This window comes from Geotrypetes seraphini, chromosome 7 (genome assembly GCF_902459505.1).
Source record: "Geotrypetes seraphini chromosome 7, aGeoSer1.1, whole genome shotgun sequence".
NCBI classification, from domain to species: Eukaryota; Metazoa; Chordata; class Amphibia; order Gymnophiona; family Dermophiidae; genus Geotrypetes; species Geotrypetes seraphini.
Genome location: NC_047090.1, coordinates 177,520,105 through 177,542,144, shown reverse-complemented (window position 1 = coordinate 177,542,144; position 22,040 = coordinate 177,520,105). Strand labels below are relative to the sequence as shown.

The following is a 22,040-nucleotide window of genomic DNA, read 5'->3' as shown; positions in this document are numbered from 1 at the left end:
CATCACATTTCAACAAAAGTTATGGAATTAAAGTTGTCAGGCTTAGGGCTCCTTTTACTAAGCTGCGTTAGGGCTTTAACGCTAGGAATAGCGTGCGCTACATTGCCGCGCGCCCTAAACCTTAACGCCAGCATTGAGCTGGCATTAGTTCTAGCCATGTAGCCGCGGTAATTTCCTGCGTGCGCTAAAAATGCTAGCGCACCTTAGTAAAAGGAGCCCTAAGTATCCAGCCGCATACTTAGGGCTCCTTTTATCAAGCCACACTAGCGGTTTAACGCGCGTAATAGCGTGCGTTAAACCGCTAGCCGCTAACGCCTGCCTTGAGCAGGCAGTAGCTTTTTGGTTAGCACGTGATTAAAAGTCGCCCTTAGTCTGATGACAGTTTTAACCTGTTTATTCCACATGTAAAAGAATAGACGCTCAATTGTAAGATGTATATCCCCAAAGTAGGTAACCGCAGTCCAGCAAAAGGAGACCAGGGATTATGGCAGACAGAACACATTTCTTTCATTTGTATTTCTACTTATCCACTCCCCGATCTGAAGCCTGCTCTGTCACCTGTATTGTACTCATCATGGCTTGGGAAATTCAGAGTGCATTGTGCTGAACCTCTCCACCCTTACCCCCATTCCCTCCCTCCCCCCCCCCAAATACACACACACTATATTTACATTGAATTAGAGAATTAAAGCTGTGTCCCTGCAATGACAGAATCTACCACTTAAAGTGGCTGATATGTTGTTCTATTCCTGTACAATGCATGCGGTGGCTTCACTGTAAATCAGTAAGTTAGTTTTGAAGTGTTCTTTAAAACCAACATTTTGGCAATGTGGTAGAAGCAGAACCTTTCGAAAAATGCAGCTCACTGTGTCTGCACATGGATAAACTGTCCCAAGATGTCACCAAGTCGGAAGACCGAGCTGAAAACATCCAGGACCCTAGTTTTCAGCATTGGAAGACTTCCCCCTCTATTGTCCTTTCCTTCTCACAGTGGGATGGACTGGCTAACACAATGGTCCTGGGAAGCAGGAACTCGACGTTCAGACTGTTCCTTCCAGGCTGTGTTGTCCTGCCTTTTTCAATTCAAGGTACTTGAGCTTTTAGCACATTTCTAAAAGCTCAGAGGCTCTGTCTGGGTCATGCTGCACTCCAGTTTCTGTTCTTTCTTCCCTCCCCCCCTTCTCTTTTTTTCAGTCTTCCAGCAGCAAGTCCAGCTCTTCCAGAGGCATGCGCAAACGTAGTTCTTTCTCCGTCATAAGATCCAGGATCTCCTGGAGCTCATCAGGGAAGTACTCGACTGCATCCAAGTACAGCACCTGCCGGACAAAGTGAGAGCACCATTAGAATCTTGTCAAATCTCTTCTGATAATAACAAACTTTTGATGATTCTTACGGGTGTTGCTATTCAACAAAAGACATGCAATTGGAAAGATTATACAAGATTGAATTATAGTTTTTGGTGGAACTCAGTATGTCATGTATACAAAATGGAAAAAATGTTAGCAGTGCAAAAGGGATATTTTAATAAGTTTAAGGATGTGTGGGGGCCATTAATAAGCTATTATAATGAATAATGATTATTTTTCCCTATGGAGTATTAATGTTGATTGGGTTGGGGGGTGGGTCTTTGTATTTTATTATTAAGGGTAAAAATGTTATTACATGTTATAGTACATGATGGTAAGGGATAAAACTAATTTTAGAAATTGATGTAGAATTTCAAGTGATGTGATTATTTTAAATGTGAAATATTTTATGTACACTTGTTGTTAAATGTAAAATGAATAAAGATTTATATATATAAAAAAAAGAAATCTTGTACCTAGCACACTCTTAATGACTGACAGACTGAACTCTCCGATCTCAATAGCTAAAGGGTCCATACCAAATAGAGCTAATTAACTCGCATGGGAGAGAAACAAAGAGAAAGGACCTGCCAACCCTACAAAGGTAGCATCGAGGGGCATCAAGAACAAGAGAGCATACAGCTGTGCATTCATTTGCAATGGTGTGAAATGAAGCAATGTCATACCTAGCCCAAAGCACAGGAAACAAAACAAAAAGAAAAGTTCAAGTTTTCCCTGTGTTGTTAATAAAGTGTCCAGGATCTAAAGTACTGGCAAATATTACTTTTATGAGGGTTCTTCAAAAAGTTGCTGCACTTTCCTAGTTTTGCAGGAAATGGTTGAGACGGGAGAAGTGGTAACAGGGCGTGTCATGTGATTAGGCAGCCAAGCTGACTCACCTTGCAGGTAGTGGGAGAGCTGTTATGCTGTGCTGAAGACGGCGGCTAAACTTACAATTTGCACCAAAAAAGGAACAATGATCCATTGTACGTTTTGTTTGTGGGCAGGTGTACTGGGAGCAGAAATTCATTGCCGCATGTGTGCTCAATATGGGGACAGAGATCTCTCTCGTAGTCCTTTTATGAGTGAATAGAAATGTTTGAAAATGACCGTACAAATGCTGCTGATGCAGAGCACGCTGGACGTCCAGCGACAGCCACTGCCATGCAGAATGAAGAAACAGCTGTGGAACTGAGTAACGAAAACAGAATGACGGTTGATCAGATGAAAGAAAAGCTGAATGCCAGTGTTGGATCTGCCTAGTCCCTGATTTATGGCAGCCTTAACTTACCTAAAGTGTGTGCCAGGTGGGTACCTAAGCAACTGCCAGAGGAGCTTAAGGGTAAGCGCTTAGACATTTGTTCCCTTAAGGGTGTGCAGGGAAAAGAATGGTGTGTGCTCTTGACAGAGAATGTTCTAGCTCTTTAAATCAACGCTTCTCAATGCAGGCCCTGGGGCACAGCTTGTCAGGTTTTCAGGATACCCACAATGAATATGCATGGGAGAGATGTGAATGCACTGCCTTCTTGGGATGCAAACCTCTCTCAGGCTTATTCATTGTAGATATCCTGGAAACCTGAATGGCAAGGTCTGCTCCAAATCAAAATTATTAACATGAACTTGGATGGCAATTACTAAAGGAAGATTTCAGGATATCAGTAAGCAAAGAGAAAACAGTCCGTTTTCTTCTGTCTCCCATTTAATCCTAGTGTTCGCAACTGAATCCCCTATCTCCCATCTCTCTATATCTTCAGATCTGCCCTCTTCTTTCCCTTACCCAGACATCCACTGCTCCTTCGTTTTCTGTCATAGCAAGATTTCCCCCTGCTTCTCCCCCTAACCGAATCTGTACTCCTCTCCCTACCAACATTAGCTCCCTGTTCCCTTCTCCCAGTCCGCAATCTCAGCATCAGGTCGCAGCTCCCTTTCTCCCAATCCCTAATTCCAACATTAGCTTCAAACTCCCTCATCCCAACCCCCAGAATCAGCCTCCAGCGTCCAATCCCCAGTTCCAGCATCAACTCCTACCTGTCCCAGTAATACCATTGTGGACACAGCAGTGGAATACATCCCTTCCCTCCAGCCTTTCTGCTGCTCCACTTCCTCGGGTTGCCTGGGAGGTTTTAAACATGAAACAAGGCATGTCCCTCAACTTGCACGTCAAACCTGCCCCAAAGTAAGAAGAGAAGCAGCCCAGCAGCAGAAAGCAAGGGACATACATCTGCTGTGAAGGGGCAATCTTAAGCCAAGCTTTCTGCACCCAGAAGCTTGGGCACAGAGAATGACACGGGGACAAATTTGTCCCCGGCCCCACAGGAACTCAATGTCCCCGTGAGTTTTGTCGCTGTCGCTGTCCCTGCCCCATTCCTGTAAACTCTGCCTTAACCGCACAAGCCTCAAACTCTTACGATTTTAAAGTGTTTGAGGCTTATGCGGATGAGTTTGGAACTTGCAGGAATGGGGCAGATACAAGAAAAGAACTCGCGGGAATGGGACGGGGAAAAATTTGTCCCCGTGTCATTCTCTATTTGGGCTTGCCTCTTAAGCCAGTCCTGATTGTTCATAAAGGTATTCTATAAAGACGCCGGGGCCACACCGAAACCAGCGGCAGGCAGCAGAAGCCGTGGCAGAGACTTAAGAGTACAGCTCCGCCCCTCCCCCGATCCAGCAGGGTTCTATACCATACTTGATATCGGATCTGAGAATGGTGGCAGTTGACCGTTTAATGCAGCTGATGCATCGAGATGTTAGTGGCGGTTGTCTGGCTGTTGCAGAGGTCATCTGATCCAAATGACTAGCCTGCATTTTGGCACTCATTACTACTTCCTGGGAAACCTCATGGCTGAAATTTTGTGTGTTGGCTTGGCTGCATACGTCAGGGCTCAAGGAGCATACCAGCTTTCGCTCCTTGGCATATCGTTCTTTATGAACTTCTAACATCAGATCCTATTGTCTGACTGGAATTTACTTTATTTCATTTATTTTATTTTTATTTATTGTTTTCTCAGGTACTTTAGCTAGATTGTGAGCCTTCGGGACAGCTAGGGAAATCCAAAGTACCATTTTTATTTATTTTATTTTAATGTATCTTTAATCTATCTTCATTGTAAACCGCTTTGAACCTCACAGTATAGCGGTATATAAGAAATAAAATCAAAAATCAAAATAATGAAGTAAAGTGAATAAATGAGAGCCCATCAATGATCAAATGTGATATGAATGCTTTGATCAACAGGTATAAAGAGCCCTATATACTAATCACTTTTTACATTACATTACATTAGTGATTTCTATTCCGCTTGTGCCTTGCGGTTCTAAGCGGATTACAAGTTAGAAGACTGGACATTTCCAGTAGCATTGCAGTACATGTAATCAAGAATGCGTCAAGTTACAATTGTTATTCTGGACTTTTCCAGGAGAAATTGATAGCAGATAGTAGATAGTGATAGGTTGTTTAGACGAATAGAGATAATATTGTCCGGATTCTGTTGTTTAGACAAATAGAGATAATACTGTCCGGATTCAAGGTGTTGCTTTTTCTATAAACCAAAAAAAAATCCATTAGCACATCTGCCTCAAAAGGTCAGGTGGTGAGTCTGTGCCAGGAACAGGATTCTCACTCAATGATAAACAGTCCTTTTCTCTTACCTTGGCCCAGGGACAGCTCTGAAGTGCTTTATAAAACAGTCCTTTACTTCTTTCTTTATTTCCTAATGAAACCTGGAGAATGGAAAAGTTAAAAAAAAAAAGTTTGCAAATAGAAGAGAAGTAAGACACAAGACTTTCATGTCATCAACCAACAAGAAGCAGCATTCAAGGAACTGGGACCCAGAGGGTGAATATCCAGGTTAATAGTATAAACTTTTGGCATGGTTGAAAACAATTGAAGAATGAGAGAGAAAGAGGTGCAGAAAGAGCTCACACCCTCTACTCTTCCAGAGGCTATTCACTGCCCAAATACAGTCCTACAGCTCCCAAACTTCACCACTTGTTTTTCATTTCCTTGTCAAAAAAAAAAAACCAGGAAACCGACCTGAACCAAGCCAAGCCATATCATATGCCATCAGTTCCAGTCTCCAAGTATCACTGCTTCACTTTCATTGCTCGATATCAGTCTGGGAGGACCAAATGCAAGACATGGAGAGAGAGACACCTGCAATGGTGGTCCTGGCCTCACTCCCTCCTGCTGTTATGGCTCTTTCACAGATGAGCATCGATCTCAGCTGCGAGGGCAGTGCATCAGAGCTGCTTAAAGGCTTTCCTTAACAGTACAGCAGAAGGACTCTCTCTGAGAATATCTTATGTTTTTCATAAAAAGTGTGGCATAAAAGGGGAAGGAAAAAAAGGCATTTGTTTTCCTTTCTATATGGATATGTATAAGCGCTATAGCTCAATCTGCTCTTCTGCATGCTGCCTCTAGAGTAGAACATTTCACTCCTGGGCAGAATCAGAACACACTTCACACCAAAACTACTTCTGGCCAGGTAACATAGTAGATGAAGGCAGATAAAGACCCCAATGGTCCATCCAGTCTGCCCAACTTGATTCAATTTAAAGTTTTTAAATTTTTCCTTCTTAGCTATTTCTGGGCAATTGCATCCAACCAGTAATCCCTGCCTCGCTTTTCTAACATACAATTGAAAAAAATTAAGGACTAAAGATGCAATTGCTCCTGGAGCAAAATGCTTATACCACAACTCAGCAATTAATACAGACCAAACACACAAACCACACTCTTCACCACTGAGGGGAAGTTTAAAACTTTGGAAATTCTTCCATGAGCAATTAAAAACTAAAACAGGAGAAATTATTCCCTCACCATGAAATGTAAATACAGCCTCCACAAGAGTGGGCAGTGAGCCCCCTGCTGGCTTCCAATGGCATGTTCAAATAACGCTTGGATCCGATTTGTCAGGCCCGTCTCGGGGATTGTCGCATGGATCTCTCCCGCATCTTTCCTACAATAAAGAACAGAAACACAATTGTAACAGAGGGGTGGAAGGAGGCTGGCATATACTGCAGCAGTCTCTTTCCTCATGAAGTTGCAAACTTTTCTAAATGCAATTGGCCTTCCTGCAGAAGCCCTTATCCGATACCCACAGCTGGCATATTCTGCATTTGGGTTTAAAATTATTCATCTTTTCCAAATCCAAACTCAAAGAGAGTTACTTATTTAGTTACAGATGGTAGCCCCCTTTCCTGAGAGGGCTTACAATCTAAGATGTACCCGAGGCAAAAGAGGGTGGTGTGGCATGTCCGAGCTCATAAGCCATGTCAGTGAATAAATAAACACCCCCCACACCCTACTCACTCCTCTCTCCATATTCGCAGGGGTTAGATGCAAAGCCGGCCCTTGAATAACTTTAGGGCTGACTCTGACCCACCCCCACCCTCCCTTCCAGACTTTTTTTTCCCCCAAATTCTTTATTCATTTTTCCATCTTACATCAAGTACACAATATTACATCATTTAAAACTTGTACACATCACTTGAATTTCTTTCTATTATCATCTTAAATACATAAATTTATTCTCTCCCTACCCTTCCCACAAATATTTTAATAAAAAATATCGTATAAATATTATATTCTTATCTATTGATTAAACCTTTAATAGAACTTTATACCATCCCCCCTCCCCCCTATGTATAAATGTACTTTCAGTGATAAGATATTTGATTAGAAGGGAAAGGGGTGGGATTTTATTTCTGATTATTACATAATATATCAATATTTGAATGAATTCACAATAAAGATGATTTTATGTATTATTGAATTGGGAGGGAGGGAGGGATGGGGGATTATTATATTCAATAAGAATGATATAAATTTAGATTTCTTACATAATATTTAACATTATAGAATACTAATTTTCTAATGAAATGTTAAATTTGATGCTAATATGTGAGTTAATCAAGTGTGTATCTTTAAGTTTTATATGAGTTTATTTGATACACTTGTTGTAACATACAAAAATGAATAAAGAATTATTTAAAAAAAAAATTTTTCCATCTGTCCAGGGTTGCAGGAGTAAGAAATTTCTAAATCGTACTTTGGCAGCTCTTCATGACAACGAATTCCGAATATTGTTGCTTACTACCCATTCTTATGGCCATTTTAGAAAACAACTGAAGACCTATCTTTTTTCTAAATATTTGACGGTTTAATGAATCATCTTATTTCATGTAACATGTTTATTTTTATAACTTTTTGTAAACCGCGTTGAACTTCTGGTTACGCGGTTAATAAAGCACAATGTTATGTTAATCACTTCATCATAATTGTATTTTATCTTTACTTTTTGTAAATTTCTACACACATCCAGGGTAGGGTGGGAGGGGAGGGTTATTTCTTTGTTGTATTCCTTGTTTATAGATAGCTACCAAAACAAAACTACTTTGGCTCGGCCCAAAATTAGATCAGCTCCCCACCCTCTTCCCACTATCCTCTGGCACCAAACTGCAGCTTGAGCACTCAAGCAAAGTTCTGGGAATCATAATTGACTCTACACTGTCCTTCAACGATCACCTCAACTCCTTAGTAAAAAAATGCTTTTTCAACCTTCACATGTTAAGGAAAGTCAGATCCAGCTTCCACCAACAACACTTTGCTGTCCTCGTCCAATCCATTACTCTATCCAGACTGGATTACTGCAACTCCATCTACTTAAGCCTAACAAAGAAAAAAGTCTTCTCAGACTGCAGCTAAACTAATCTTCGCAAAAAGCTAATTCGACCACGTCTCCCCGCTTCTGTCTAAGCTTCACTGGCTCCCAGTTCTCCTCAGGGTTCACTACAAATGCGCCTGTCTAGCCTTCAAATCTCTTCACGGCATCCTTCCTCCCCTCTTTCCACTATCTTGGCTCTCCTCGAATCCTAACTCCACCAGATCCACTCAAAAATTCAAACTATCCTTCCCCTCTTTAAAAGGCATATCCCATACAGGCAAACCTGGAACATCCCTCCTCTTCAGGATCACCGAGTTGTGGAACAGCTTTACTGCCCCTCTTCGGAGTTCGACCTCCCTCCAACGCTTCAGAAAACATTTGAAAACTTGGCTTTTCTCTAAAATGTAACTACTCCCTCCCTCTCCACTATACTAAGTCCCCTCTTTCTTTCCTTTTTACTAAGCCCTTCTTCTTTCCATTGGAGTTCCTTTCTTTATTAATTCCTGTAAACCGTGTCAAGCTCCACTTCTGTGGAGATGATGCGGTATACAGGGGAAATCAGGGGAGGGAAATTTCGGGGTGATGCTAGGAAGTACTTCTTCACCGAAAGGGTGGTCGATCATTGGAACGAGCTGCCTCAGCGGGTGATTGAGGCCAGCAGCGTGTTAGATTTCAAGAGAAAATGGGATATTCATGTGGGATCTCTAGGAGAGTAAGAATCAGGGAGTGGGTCATTGGTATGGGCAGACTCGATGGGCTATGGCCCTTTTCTGCCGTCAATTTCTATGTTTCTATACAAACTTAAGGTTTAGTTTAGTTTAATAGTAATGGGGGGTTATTCTTTATGCAATTTTATTGATTGAAAATAAGTGCTTACTGCAATGGTTAATGTATGTATAGTGTTCTGCACTTTTTACTGATTTGAAAATAAAGATTAAAAAAAAAATTCCCCCCCACCTTGAACAAAAAGAAAATCCCCTCCAATCCCCTTGCTCCCATAACAACAGACCAGCAGGTTACAGTAAATAAGAAGTAGCCAAGGCCCTGCAAAACTTTCATCAGCTGAAATGACCTTACAGTCAGCTAAACATGGCCACAAGTTAAGCAGCAGATTTACCTCTGAACTGACTCCACAAGCCTTTTTCTGGCTTGCTCGGCCTGGATCGCGAAGAGCCATGGTTCAAGGCACACGGTGGATCTTCGGACACGGTCAAAAAATCTCCTCATTTTACTAGCATTGTGGGATTTACTTTCCACTTCCACGTAGGACTGCCACAGAAACCGGTTCCCAGGATACAAGGTCAGAGCCTCCCTGAGTGTCTCTCTCAAAGGATTCAAGGGGTGCACGCCCATTTTAAGGTGGTACCTGAGTAAACTTGTTTGCATCGCGGAAAGCGTTTCAAGGGCAGCCCAAGAATTTGGTGTTTCATTAAATTCTCCAGCTTTCAGGACACTAACACTGTCCCGTTTATCAGTAAAAAGTCTGAAAACCTGAACTGCAGCATCAAGTCCTACAGTTAAATACTGGAAGAGTGCAAAACAACCCACCAAGCTCACAAGCTGGACAGGAGGCTTTCCGAGGCCAGAGGACAGACTTTCCTGCAGACAGTCTTGCACTGCATGCTCATATACCTTACGGGCTTTCAAAATGCTGACTGAGAACATCTGCCCGTTGTAAGGCGCATAGGGTCCGTTGTCAGCCAGCTTAGTCAGGACGTGGACAGCACGCGAGTTGACGGCTCCTTCCAGGGTGTTCAGCAGCCCCACTTCCAGTTCAGCATAAAGCAGACACAGGTTCAAAAGGCCGCGGTTTTTCATGCCGCTGTTTTTACCCATGCTGATGGCTGTATCGAAAACCTTACGGGAATCATCTATATTTCCCAGCAGCCACTCCAGGTAGGCATATTCCTTCCAGAGGGAAAGATTGTTTCGGTTCTCCGCTTCCTTAAGAAGATGTTTTGCTAGCTTTTTACTCTTTTTCCCTTGAGACTTGAGGTGCTTTTTGTCTTTTACTCGTAAATACCATGCAATCTGAAAAGGAGAAGAACATCATTTTTAAAAAGGACCCTGCATTTTCTTGTGCAGTTTTCAAAGTCAGTAATTCATTTACCATTCAAAGGAATGAAAAAAAACAAACTTAAAGGACAGCTGGCAAGGTCCAGCTAGATGCCGTATCACTCACTACTGCTATCAGCTCTGCTCTTCATCCAGCGAGGACTGGGAAAGTGGCAGAAACCATCGTGCACCCTTCTGCCCCAGTCATCTCAGGCCTGGCCAGCCAGCTCTGACATACAGATTTGAATCCAGACCCCTCCAACTGTGCTACATATACAACTGCACAAGCCAGATTTTATAATATTTTTCACAAAGGGAAATTTTCTACATTATCTTGACTGTACTTATTTCTGCTTAAATTTGAGCATTGTTTTGTCCATCAGTATGAGTTGTACTTCTGTTATAATTTGCTCAATAAAAATTATTTAACTATAATACTTTTCACAATATATATCAATTAAAATTCTAATACAAATAAGGTAATCAAACTGTTGTATTGTACACGTCCCCCTCCAAATCCGCGGTTTCAGCATCCGCGGATTCGGTTATTCGTGATTTTAAACAACAACAACAATTTAATTTGGGGGGCTATTTTAAGCCCTGTAAGCCCCCCCTTAAGCCTTACCTGGTGGTGTGGTGGGTTTTCGGGGTAGGAGTGATCTTCCAGCGCTCCTGCCCCGTGCAGATCGCTCACAGGAAATGGCTTGAGAGACTACGGGAGCTCAAGGCAGCCATTTCCTGTGAGCGATCTGCACGGGGTAGGAGCATGGAAGATCGCTCCTGCCCGGAATACCCACTAGACCACTAGGTAAGGCTTAAGGGGGGGGGGCTTACAGGGCTTAAAATAGCCGGAGGGAAGCGGGGGGTTAGGGGCAGAACCGGCCTGAATATTATTCGCGGGTTTTTAGTATTCGTGGGCCGGCTATGCCCCTAACCCCCATGGATACGGAAGGAGAAGTGTATATGTCTGGTATGTGAGAAAGACTGCAAGTCTTTCACTGAATTATCAACACTTTTGCAATAATACAAGTGAAATTAAGCTGTATGATAGACTCTAATAGGGTTGTGCTGATGTTTAAAAATGAAACATTTGTGTCCTTTCTAATCTGAAAGACCATCACACACAAAAACATCAATTATATTTTGTTTCCGTGAACTCTAAAACCATTTAGTGCACATTAAAATCAAAAGTAAAAAAAAAAAAAAAGGAACCAAAAAAAGTTGGAACCTAATGCGTACTTAAAAGGTCCTTTTACTAACATACACCAACAGATTTAGTGCAACGTAATGATTACCATGTGCTAAATGCCACACAGCCCACGGAATTTAATGCACACTAATCCATTAGCGGATCTTAATAAAAGGGCCCCTTAGAATCTAATGTTACTAATTTTATGTAAAGAGAATGATGTTATGATTTTCAAGTGATTTGTTAATTGTTGGTATGATTTTTGTACACTTGTTGAAAGATTAAAAAAATGAATAAAGAATTTTAAAAAACAAAAGAAAGAATCACCCGCATTAACCTGTTGACCACGTGATGAACCCTAGAACACTGAAGCCTTCTCCAAGCCCAATGCCGCCGAGATTACCTAGTAACATAGTAGATGATGGCAGATAAAGACCCGAATGGGCCATCCAGTCTGTCCAACCTAATTCAATTTTAATTTTTTTAAATGTTTTCTTCTTAGCTATTTCTGGGCAAGAATCCAAAGCTCTACCCGGTACTGTGCTTGGGTTCCAATTGCCAAAATCTCCGTCAAAACCTTCTCCAGCCCATCCTCCCCCATATACAGACCGTGCAAGTCTTCCCAGTACTGGCCTTAATTCAATATTTAATATTATTTTCTGATTCTAGATCCTCTGTGCTCATCCCCGTCACCGTTTTACTCTCCACCACCTCTCTCGGGAGCGCATTCCAGGCATTACATTACATTAGGGACTTCAATTCCGCCTATACCGCATCCACCACCCTCTCCGTAAAGTAAAATTTCCTAACATTGCCTTTGAATCTACCACCCCTCAACCTCAAATTATGTCCTCTGGTTTTACCATTTTCCTTTCTCTGGAAAAGATTTTGTTCTACATTAATACCCTTCAAGTATTTGAACATCTGAATCATATCTCCCCTGTACCTCCTTTCCTCTAGGGTATATATTAGTGCTGCCTGATTCAGGAAAAAAAAAATTTTTGATTCAATTCGATTTTCCAGCCCAATTGAGTGTTTTTTTAAAAACATCCTGGTGAGTTTATTTTATAATTTCTTCACCCTTTTATAGTCTCTTCACCCCCTTTGCCTTATCCTAACCACACTGGCGCTGTGGTGTAAACAAACAAAAAAGACTTTTCCTCTCTCTGTTAAATCCTAGCTCACGTTTGCGGTCTAACACCAGCTCTGGCAAGATACATGTTTCAAATCTGACATATTGTAATCACAAAGCAGAAAATAAAATGATTTTTTTCTACCTTTTGTTGTCTGGTCATTATTCAAATCTTGTTGGTCCCAGGTTCTGGTTGTCTTCTGATAACTTGCTTGCCAGGGTCTCCTTCTTTCTTCGTGCTAATCATCCATCTGCTATCTCTGTCTTCCCCTTCCGTTTCCCTTCCCTAGAGGTCTGGCATCTTTCCTTTTTTTCATCTCCATCCACAGATCCACCTTTTCTCAACTACCCTTTCATCCAGCATCTCTCCCTCCTTCCCAACTACCCTCCTATCCAGTATCCCTGTCCCCCCTCCACACCATCTCTCCTTTTCTGTTCCTTCCCTCCCTAAATCCCATTGCCCATCATCTCTCTCCCTCTCCTCTATTTTTAGACCCACTATTTCTTCCCCCCCAAGTCTAGCATATGCACATCTCTTTGAACCCCCTTCCCTCCCTCCCTCCCTCCGTGTACTTTTACACCAGGGCCCATTCCCCTGAAGGTTTGTCCCCCATTGAAGGTGTGTGTCCCCCCGAAGACCTACATCCCACCTCTGAAGGCCAGCACCCAAGGCCTGCCTGTCCCCCTTGAAGGCCTGCACCCAAGGCCTGCCTGTCCTCCCTAAAGGCCTGCACCCAAGGCCTGCCTGTCCCCCCCCCAAAGGCCTGCCTGTCCCCCCTAAAGGCCTGCAACCAAGGCCTGCCTGTCCCCCCAGAAGGCCTGTACAAACCCCCCCTGGGAAGACCTGTACAACCCCCCCCCAACGAAGGACTGCACCCCCACAGAAGGCCTGCGTCTTCCTTCTGGCCTCAATTTACCTAAATCCATCAGCCTGCATAAGATCGCTAGTGCTAGCGATCTTTGCAAGCTACCGTTGTGTCTTCCGAGCTGTCTTCTCTCTGCTGCGGTCCCGCCCCTCCTCTGACATCAGAGAAGGGGCGGGACCACCGCAGAGAGAAGACAGCTCAGAAGACCCGACGGAACCTTGCAAAGATCGCTAGCACTAGCGATTTTATGCAGGCTGGTGGATTTAGGTAAATTTGATGCCGGAAGGCCAGGGGGGAAGACGGACACTGCAGCACTTCCCCGACTGACCCTCCCCCCTCGCCCTCTAAAGCAGGAGCGGCAGCGGCCGGCCAGCAAAAGCAGCACTGCCGCTCCTGCTTTAGTGGGTGAGGGGGGAGGGTCCGAATCGGGAAGGAGAAATTAGGTTCTTACCTGCTAATTTACTTTCTTTTAGCTTCTCCAGACCAGTAGAGGTTAATCTTTACGAATGGGTATATATCCAATCATGACCAGCAGGTGGAGACTGAAAACAAAACTGTGGGACAGTATATAATATACTCCCTTCTCTATTTACCTCAGTCTGCCGAATAGCCAAGCAGAACCAAGAACTGGAAAACAGAAAGAAAACAATACTCCAAACAGGAGTAACAACTAACATACCCAAATGCTGTTGGAAAATGCAGAGGAGAAATACCCGAAGGAAAATGTCCCCACAGCTCGCCAGCTAAGCCAGCCGAGCCACAGCCGCTGTTCTTTAATTCTCCCCGGCCCTAGAAAAATACTAGAACCCGCAGCAAAAAACAAAAACTGCCCGTGAAACAGCCCCAACAACAACAACAGACAGGGTGGGGACCTCTACTGGTCTGGAGAAGCTAAAAGAAAGTAAATTAGCAGGTAAGAACCTAATTTCTCCTTCTTTAGCACTCTCCAGACCAGTAGAGGTTAATCTTTACGAATGGGACGTACCAAAGCAGTCCCTCACACGGGCGGGCCCCCCGAAGGGCTGACACCAGAACACACACATACCGAACACCGCGTCCTGACGCGCCAGAACATCTACCCGAAAGAGTCTGACAAAGGAATTCAAGGAAGACCAAACCGCAGCCTTACAAATGTCCACTGGAGGCACGAGCGACGACTCAGCCCAAGAAGCCGCCTGACCCCGAGTAGAATGAGCTTTGAGAAACTCCGGAACGGGCTGCTGCCCCAGAAGAGAAGCGGAAGCAATAGTCTCCTTGATCTAGCATGCAATAGTAGCCCTAGAAGCGCCAGCCCCCCTAAGAGGACCAGTCAGAAGGACAAAGAGATGATTTTAGTTCCTGATCACCTGTGTCCATTGCACATAAGAGCGAAGGACCCGACCAACATCCAACTTGCTCAGCTGTCTTTGCTCAGAAGAGCCCTCCCAACTACCCAAGACCGGGAGGACCACAGATTGAATGACATGAAAAGGAAAAACTACTTTCGGCAGAAAAGGAAGGAACAGGCCTCAAGACAACCTGCTCCCTAGAAAACTCCAAGAAGGGAGCCCTACAAGAGAAAACCTGTAGCTCAGAAACACGCCTAGCGGAAGAAATGTCCACCAAAAAGACCGTCTTCAGAGTAAGGTCCTTCAAAGAGCAGCCGCCCAACGGTTCGAAGGGCGGGTGCATCAGAATAGAGAGAACCAGACTGAGATTCCAAGAGGGAATAGAGGACCGCACGGGAGGCCTGAGCACCTTGGCCGCCCGCAAAAAGCGAATCACATCAGGAATGGCTGTCAAACGCTGACCCGTCACAAACCCCCGAAAGAAGCCGAAGCCAGGCCTCTATCCAGGCCATCTTGCAAGAACTCTAGGATGTTAGGCACAGAAACGCGAAGAGAGACCACTCCCCGCATCTGGCACCACCCCTCAAAGAAGTGCCAAATCCACACAGAAGCCTGAGAGGTAGAAAGCCTCCAGGACCCCAAGAGAGTAGAAATCACCCTATCTGAATACCCCTTCTTACCAAGGCGACCCCTTTCAAAAGCCAAGCCGTAAGACAGAAGGGAGACGGGTCGAACATGGGAATGGGACCCTGCGTCAGAAGGTCATACAAGGGAGGCAGAGGAAGAGGATCCGCCACCAGAGTGTCACCAGATCTGCGTATCACGGATGTCGAGGCCAATCTGGAGCCACCAGAACCACCAGACCCGGATGGCGAACAATGCGGAGAAGAACTCTGCCCACTAATGGCCACGGAGGGAACATGCACAACAGCCCCTCTGTTGGCCATGGTTGAACCAGAGCATCCAGACCCTCGGCAAGTCCATCCCTGCGACGACTGAAGAAGCGGAACACCTCGGCATTGCCACTCGTGGCCGTCAGGTCCATCAGGGACTGACCCCAAGCCTGCATTATCAACTGAAAAGCCACAGGGCTAAGACACCACTCTCTGTGATCTAAGATGTGACTGAGGAAGTTCGCCTGAACATTCTCCACCCCGGCCATGTGAGAGGCCGAGAGGTCCAGAAGGCGTGACTCCGCCCCAAAGCATGAGCCGAGCCGCCTCCTCCGCCACCTGAGCGCTCTTGGTGCCTCAACGATTGACATAAGCCACCGCTGTGGCATTGTCAGACCGGACTCTGACCGACTTGCCCATCAAGAGGGAGCGGAAGGCTAACAGCGCCAGAGGGACGGCTCTGGTCTCCAACATGTTGATCGACCAGGACGCCTCCTCCATGGACCAGGTGCCCTGAGCTGAGTGACCTAGACACTGAGCCCCCCCAACCGAGGAGACTGGCATCCGTGAGAAGCACCGTCCACTGCGATAGATCCAGACTCATCCTCTGGATCAGATGAGAGGTCTGGAGCCACCAAAGAAGACTGCAGCGCGCCAAGCCTCGCAGAGGGACAGGGACCTCCAAACTGAGCCTCTGGGGTGACCATCTACGGAGCAGAGCATACTGAAGAGACACATGTGGGCCCGCAACCATCTCACAACATCCAGGAACGCTGCCATCGACCCCAAGACTTGGAGGAAATCCTGCGTCCGAGGACACCGGGACGCCAAAAGAAAGCGAATCTGAGATTGCAATATGCTTACCCGGGCCTCTGGAAGGAAGACCTTCCCCAAGGAGGTGTCGAACAGAACCCCAAGGTACTCCAGATGCTGAGCGGGGACCAACCGACTCTTGGAAAGGTTGACCACCCAGCCCAGTGACCGGAGAAACTCAACCACCTGAGCCGTAACTCGGGTGCTCTCCTGCAACGACTTCGCCCGAAACAACCAATCATCCCGGAAGGGGTGCACCAGAATGCCCTCTGACTGCAATGCCGCCGTGACGACCACCATCAACTTGGCGATCGTCCGGGGAGTCGTGGCCAGGCCCAAGGGAAGCACACAGAACTATAGTGATAGTGCAGACCCAATATCGCAAAGCAAAGAAAGAGCTGAGGAGAGGCCCGAATGGAAACAGGCAAGTAGGCCTCTGCCAGAGCGGGAGAAGTCAGGAACTCCCCCAGCTGAACAGCCAGAAGGACAGACTGCAGTGTGTCCATGCGAATAAAAGGGAATTCTGAGAGTCCTGTTGACCTCAGTTTAAACCAAGGATGGGCCGAAAGGTCCCCTCCCTTTAGGGCCCCATAAAGGAAATGGCATACCAGCCGATACCGCACTCCTGAGGGGACACTGGACAACTGCTTTGAGATCTAGCAAGCGCTGAAGGGTCTGGCGAAAGGCTAGCGTCTCCCATGCCACCTGACATGGAGAGGCTAGATATGATCCGGCAGAGAGCGGGCAAAATTCAAGTACATAACCGTCCCGCACCACCACCAGGACCCACTGATCGGACATGATCTTGGCCCACTTGGGAAACAAGTTGCGAAGCTGGGCACCCAAGGGAACCAAAGGGAGCACCGGCAATACAGGGGGAAGGTCACCTGAGGTTGCAGACAAAATGGAGGGGCCAGACAGAGAAAATGGCGAAGTTCCCGCCAAAAATGCTCCCTCCATGGCCTGTAGCGGCTGAGAAGGCTGAACAGTCCCAGCCGCTAAAACAGGCAAGTCGGCATCAGCTGTCAAAAAATCAGCTGAGAGGGAATCCTTCGGGGAATCCCTCCGTGGGCGGTTGGGGAAGACCGGGCTTCCCCACTGCTCCCAGCCGACTCGCGAGGCACCATTGGCGGGGAGCTCTGGACGCCTGCAGCTGCTGCCGACGGAGCTCCACCACCTCACCGGGCCAAACTACCGATTTCAGTCCGGCCGCGAGTGCCTCGCGGCTGGACCTAATTGTGTCCCACTCCCCCGGAGAAGGGCACAATTGCTCCAGACGCGACCTAGCTAGAAACAAAGTGCCGGTTAGAAGAAAAAATACAGTAAAAAACATTAAACTGACAGGGAAGCATCCCTTCAGACCGGCACTACCTCAGGATTTTTTTTTTTTTTTACAGAACAGACTCCACAGGCTCTCGAAGCAATATGCCTTGCTTGATTTACGGGGCAAGGCTTACTGCTGAGGCTCCTCTAAAAAAATGTGGGGAGGTGGAGGAAGTGGGGGGAGGGACCCCGCTCGAGACCCGCCGGGTTTGACACCCCCGAGGTCGGACGGACCCCCAAACAGGGCCCGCCCAAGCTCCGTCCGGCCAAAAACAGGGACTATAAATCCCCTAAACAAATTCCAACAGCCCTACCAAGGGAGATGGGTACAGATCACTCAACACCTGCTGGAGACTGAAAGAAGACTGATGTAAATAGAGAAGGGAGTATATTATATACTGTCCCACAGTTTTGTTTTCAGTCTCCACCTGCTGGTCATGATTGGATATATACCCATTCGTAAAGATTAACCTCTACTGGTCTGGAGAGTGCTAAAGAAGCCGATTTTTTATTGTTTTAAATCGATTCGAATCGGTTCACCCGAAGTGAATCGGTGAACCGATTCGAATCGTGATTCGGGCAGCACTAGTATACATATTCAGGGCTTAGATTAATAAGAGACAAAGAGCCTCAAGGAGTGTAGGCTCTGCTCTGGGAAACTGAAGGGTCAGTATATATAAGGGAAACATGAAAGCATTTCAGTGGGAGTTTGAGACAAAGAGGTGACAAAGCAGTTTGAATTTCTTTATAGTGGGAAAGAAAGTCAAGGTCTTTGTTGAGTAGGAGACAGATGACAAACTGCTTTATCACCTCTGTCTCAAACTACCACTGAAATGCTTTCATGTTTCCCTTATATATACTGATTTTGCCAATATTTGCTTATTTCTGATCTGAGGAAGAAGGGATTACCTTCAAAAGCTAATCATAAACTACATTAAGGGCTGCTTTTACAAAGGTGCACTAGCAGTTTTAGCGCGCGCTAGCTACTACCGCCTCCTTTTAAGCAGGCAGTAATTTTTCAGCTAGCATGCACTAATCTTGAGCGTGCGCTAAAAACGCTAGCGTACCTTAGTAAAAGGAGCCCTAAGTTAGTCCAATAAAAAAAGGTATTTTTTCCCTTTATTTCTACATATTACCATACAATAAATGTATATCACTTTGGTTGAACCACAGAAAGCCATGACCCTACACACCTTTAGCATGATAAACTGTTCGAGCTGTTATGTTTGACTGTATTAAAGTACCTTTGATATTTCATACTGAAACCAACAGACTAAGAAATGAGACTTCGCCTCCCCTGAGAAGCAAGACTGTGCCAACCGGAAAATGTTCTGTAGGAACTCCTCTCCTTCCTTAGGATGCCCTGTCTGTCGTCTCCCTGTGACCATTGTCTCCATATGGCCAAGAGTGCCAACTCCAGAGGACAGGCAATCAAAAGGGGTCAGTGTCCTCTCAGAAGCGTGCCCACAGTCAAAGACAGAATTCTCATCCATTGCTAGGTATAAGCAGGAAGCAGGAAGATGGCATCCACATGGAACCCCCAAAAATTGTAGGAATGCACACATCAGCTGAAATTTCAGCTCAGAGCTGGAAATTCGGAACAAAGATGGACCCAGTTCATCAAACAACACCTGCAAAAATAGACCAAATACAGGTAAGGGAACAGATCATCATGTTTCCTAATCATTGGGATCAAATAAATCATTTAATGGAAAATTATGTAGCATTATCATACGACACAATTTTATTTGGCATGCTGATGAGAGCTAAGCCTCAAATATCTGCTAATAATAATAAGCTTTTAATGATATTGACAGGAGTTGCCATTCAACAAATAATGTATAACTGGAAAGATCATACTAGGTTGAATTTCTGTTTTTGGTGGAATTCAGTGTGTCAAGTGTTTAGAATGGAAAGAGCGTTGGCAATTCAAAAAGGATGTCATAAGAACTTTAAGGATGTGTGGGGGCCATTTTTAGATTTTTATAATGAATAATTTACACTTTTCCCAATTTTTAATTCTTACATGTGGATCGGGGGAGGGGGGGTTGGATTTCTATTAATAATATATATGAATGATAAGATATTATATTCATGTGGTATATTTTTTGTTGTATATGGAAGTGGGAGGGGGTGGGGATTATATCTTTTTGTTGTATGATATGGTAGATTTTCAAGTGATATTGTATTCTAATTGTTTGATATTTACTGTACACTTGTTGTAAATTATAAAATGAATAAAGAAATAAAAATTTTCTTTTTTTATAAACCCCAAAACAAAACAACCTCCTCCATCATACATTTCTCACCAATACCAAAAGGTTAGGGCAGTGTCTCTCAAACTGTGTGCCACGGCACAGTGGTTTGCCCCAAAGAGACTTCAGGTGTGCCACAAGAGATTCCAGAATTTTACTTTATTTTTAAACATTCCCTTCATAAGTAAGGGAAAGGGATTGGGACTTGTATACTGCCTTTTTGTAGTTTTGCAACTGCACTCAAAATGGTTTACATACAGGTACTTCAAGCATTTTCCCTATCTGTCTAATGTACCTGGGGCAGTGGAGGATTAAGTGACTTGCCCAGGGTCACAGGAAGCAGTGCAGGATTTGAACCCACGACCTCAGGGTGTTGAGGCTGTAGCTTTAACCACTGCGCCACTCTAGAAATCAAAATGTAGTAAAAGTGAGCCAAGTATAGGACAATCCAGCCATTGCGACATCACTGATGAGGTTGGCTCTTATTGGTGGAATGAGGCATTATGACATCACAATACCAGCTATGCTTATCAGAGGCTGAAACTTTTCACACTACTTATTTATTCATTTTTCTAGTATATTCTCCCAAGGGAGCTCAGATCAGTTTACATGAATTTATTCAGGTACTTGAGCATTTTTCCCTGTCTGTCCCAATGGGTTCACAATTTATCTAATGAACCTGAGGCAATGGGGGGATTAAGTGACTTGCCCAGGATCACATGGAGCAGCGTAGGTTTGAGTCCACAACCTCAGGGTGCTGAGGCTGTAGCTCTAACCACCACGACACACTCTCCTCCTAGGTGACATGTACGTCACGTACACAAGAGTCTGTCAATGTTATGAGTGTAACGATACAACCATCCAGACAAGCATCATTCTTTGACGTGATTGGTCCTTGAGAACGAACGGCAACTAATTTTATTTTTATATGCAGTAATTATCCTAACTTGAGCAACAAAGCAATCAAGGCTTTTTTACCATTTGGATCATCTTCTCTTTACGAACTTGGATTTTCTATCTACTTTAGTTTTACCGTTGTTACAATTACCTATACATAGGTTAAAGAACTTTAAATAAATAATCCTCAAATTTAATTTTTTGTTGGCTTTGCAATTTTATAATTTCAATTATAATGTGCCGTGAAAAGCATTTGTTCTGTTTAGTGTGCCGGAGCTAAAAAAGTTTGAGAGACACTGGGTTAGGGCATATATTCGGTACAAAAGATTAAGTGGGAAATAGTTTATTTATTTTTTTTATATACCACCATACCCAGGAGTTCTAGGCGGTTCACATCAATCAATCATTATACATACAGTACAAATAGATATTTAAAATTTAAATCGTCTAAAATTTCAGCAAAGTTAAAAGCTTACAGTGGGAAGAAACAAGCAATTTAAAATGAGATAAAAATTATAAGTAATAAGATACATTAGGTTGTCAGTCTACTGAATAATTGAGTTTATATCTGTTTTCTAAAATCAAGAGAAGAGGACGCTTCTAACGCAATTTTGGCAAGCCATGTATTCAGTGTGGCTGCCTGAAAAGAAAAGGTTCTGTCGAGGAACCTTTTGTAATGACAGAATTTTATTGAGGGATAAGCAAACAAGTGTACTCTTCGAGAGCTCTTATTAATGTAACTCAGGGTAAAATGAGGGGTAAGATAGCCTGGTAGCATGCCAAATACTGCTTTGTAGCAGATACATGAGAACTTAAATAAGACTCTGGATTCCAATGGCAGCCAATGAAGCTTTTGATAGAATGGAGTAATATGCTCCCATTTTTTTTAAACCAAAAATAAGGCGAACAGCCATATTCTGAACTACTTTCAACTTTTTGAGAATTTTCTTAAAAGCACCCAAATATATGATGTTACAGTAGTCCAGAATACTTAAAATGGAAGATTGAGTTAACAAGCGAAAAGAGGCTTCATCAAAGTACTTTCTGATGGTGCGGAGCTTCCAAAGCACTGAAATGCTTTTTTAAAATATTAAATCAGAATGTTTTTCCAATGTGAGATGTTTATCCAAAGTTACTCCCAATATTTTTAAAGATTGTTCAATAATGTAATCCATCCCATTTACATGTATCATTGTTTCTTTGATTTTATCATTGGGAGTTGCTAAAAAAAAAAGTGTGTTTTTTTCTGAATTTAATTTGAGTTTGAAGGCAGCCATC

General features: G+C 44.1%; 1 protein-coding gene across 2 annotated transcripts in view; it reads right to left on the bottom strand.

Annotated features, from left to right (window-relative positions):
* Window positions 1-251: 251 nt before the first annotated feature.
* The window catches only part of NRDE2 (NRDE-2, necessary for RNA interference, domain containing), a 66,059-nt gene continuing 44,270 nt past the window's right edge, over window positions 252-22,040 (bottom strand). For both annotated transcript variants that reach the window (XM_033952852.1, XM_033952853.1), the window contains 5 exons: window positions 18,855-19,241; window positions 9,129-10,042; window positions 6,166-6,304; window positions 4,995-5,066; window positions 252-1,316 (listed from right to left, as the gene is read on the bottom strand). In XM_033952852.1, the coding sequence (XP_033808743.1) occupies window positions 1,191-1,316; window positions 4,995-5,066; window positions 6,166-6,304; window positions 9,129-10,042; window positions 18,855-19,241 (1,638 nt within the window). In that variant the 3' untranslated portion in view covers window positions 252-1,190. The remainder of the gene's footprint in view (window positions 1,317-4,994; window positions 5,067-6,165; window positions 6,305-9,128; window positions 10,043-18,854; window positions 19,242-22,040) is intronic.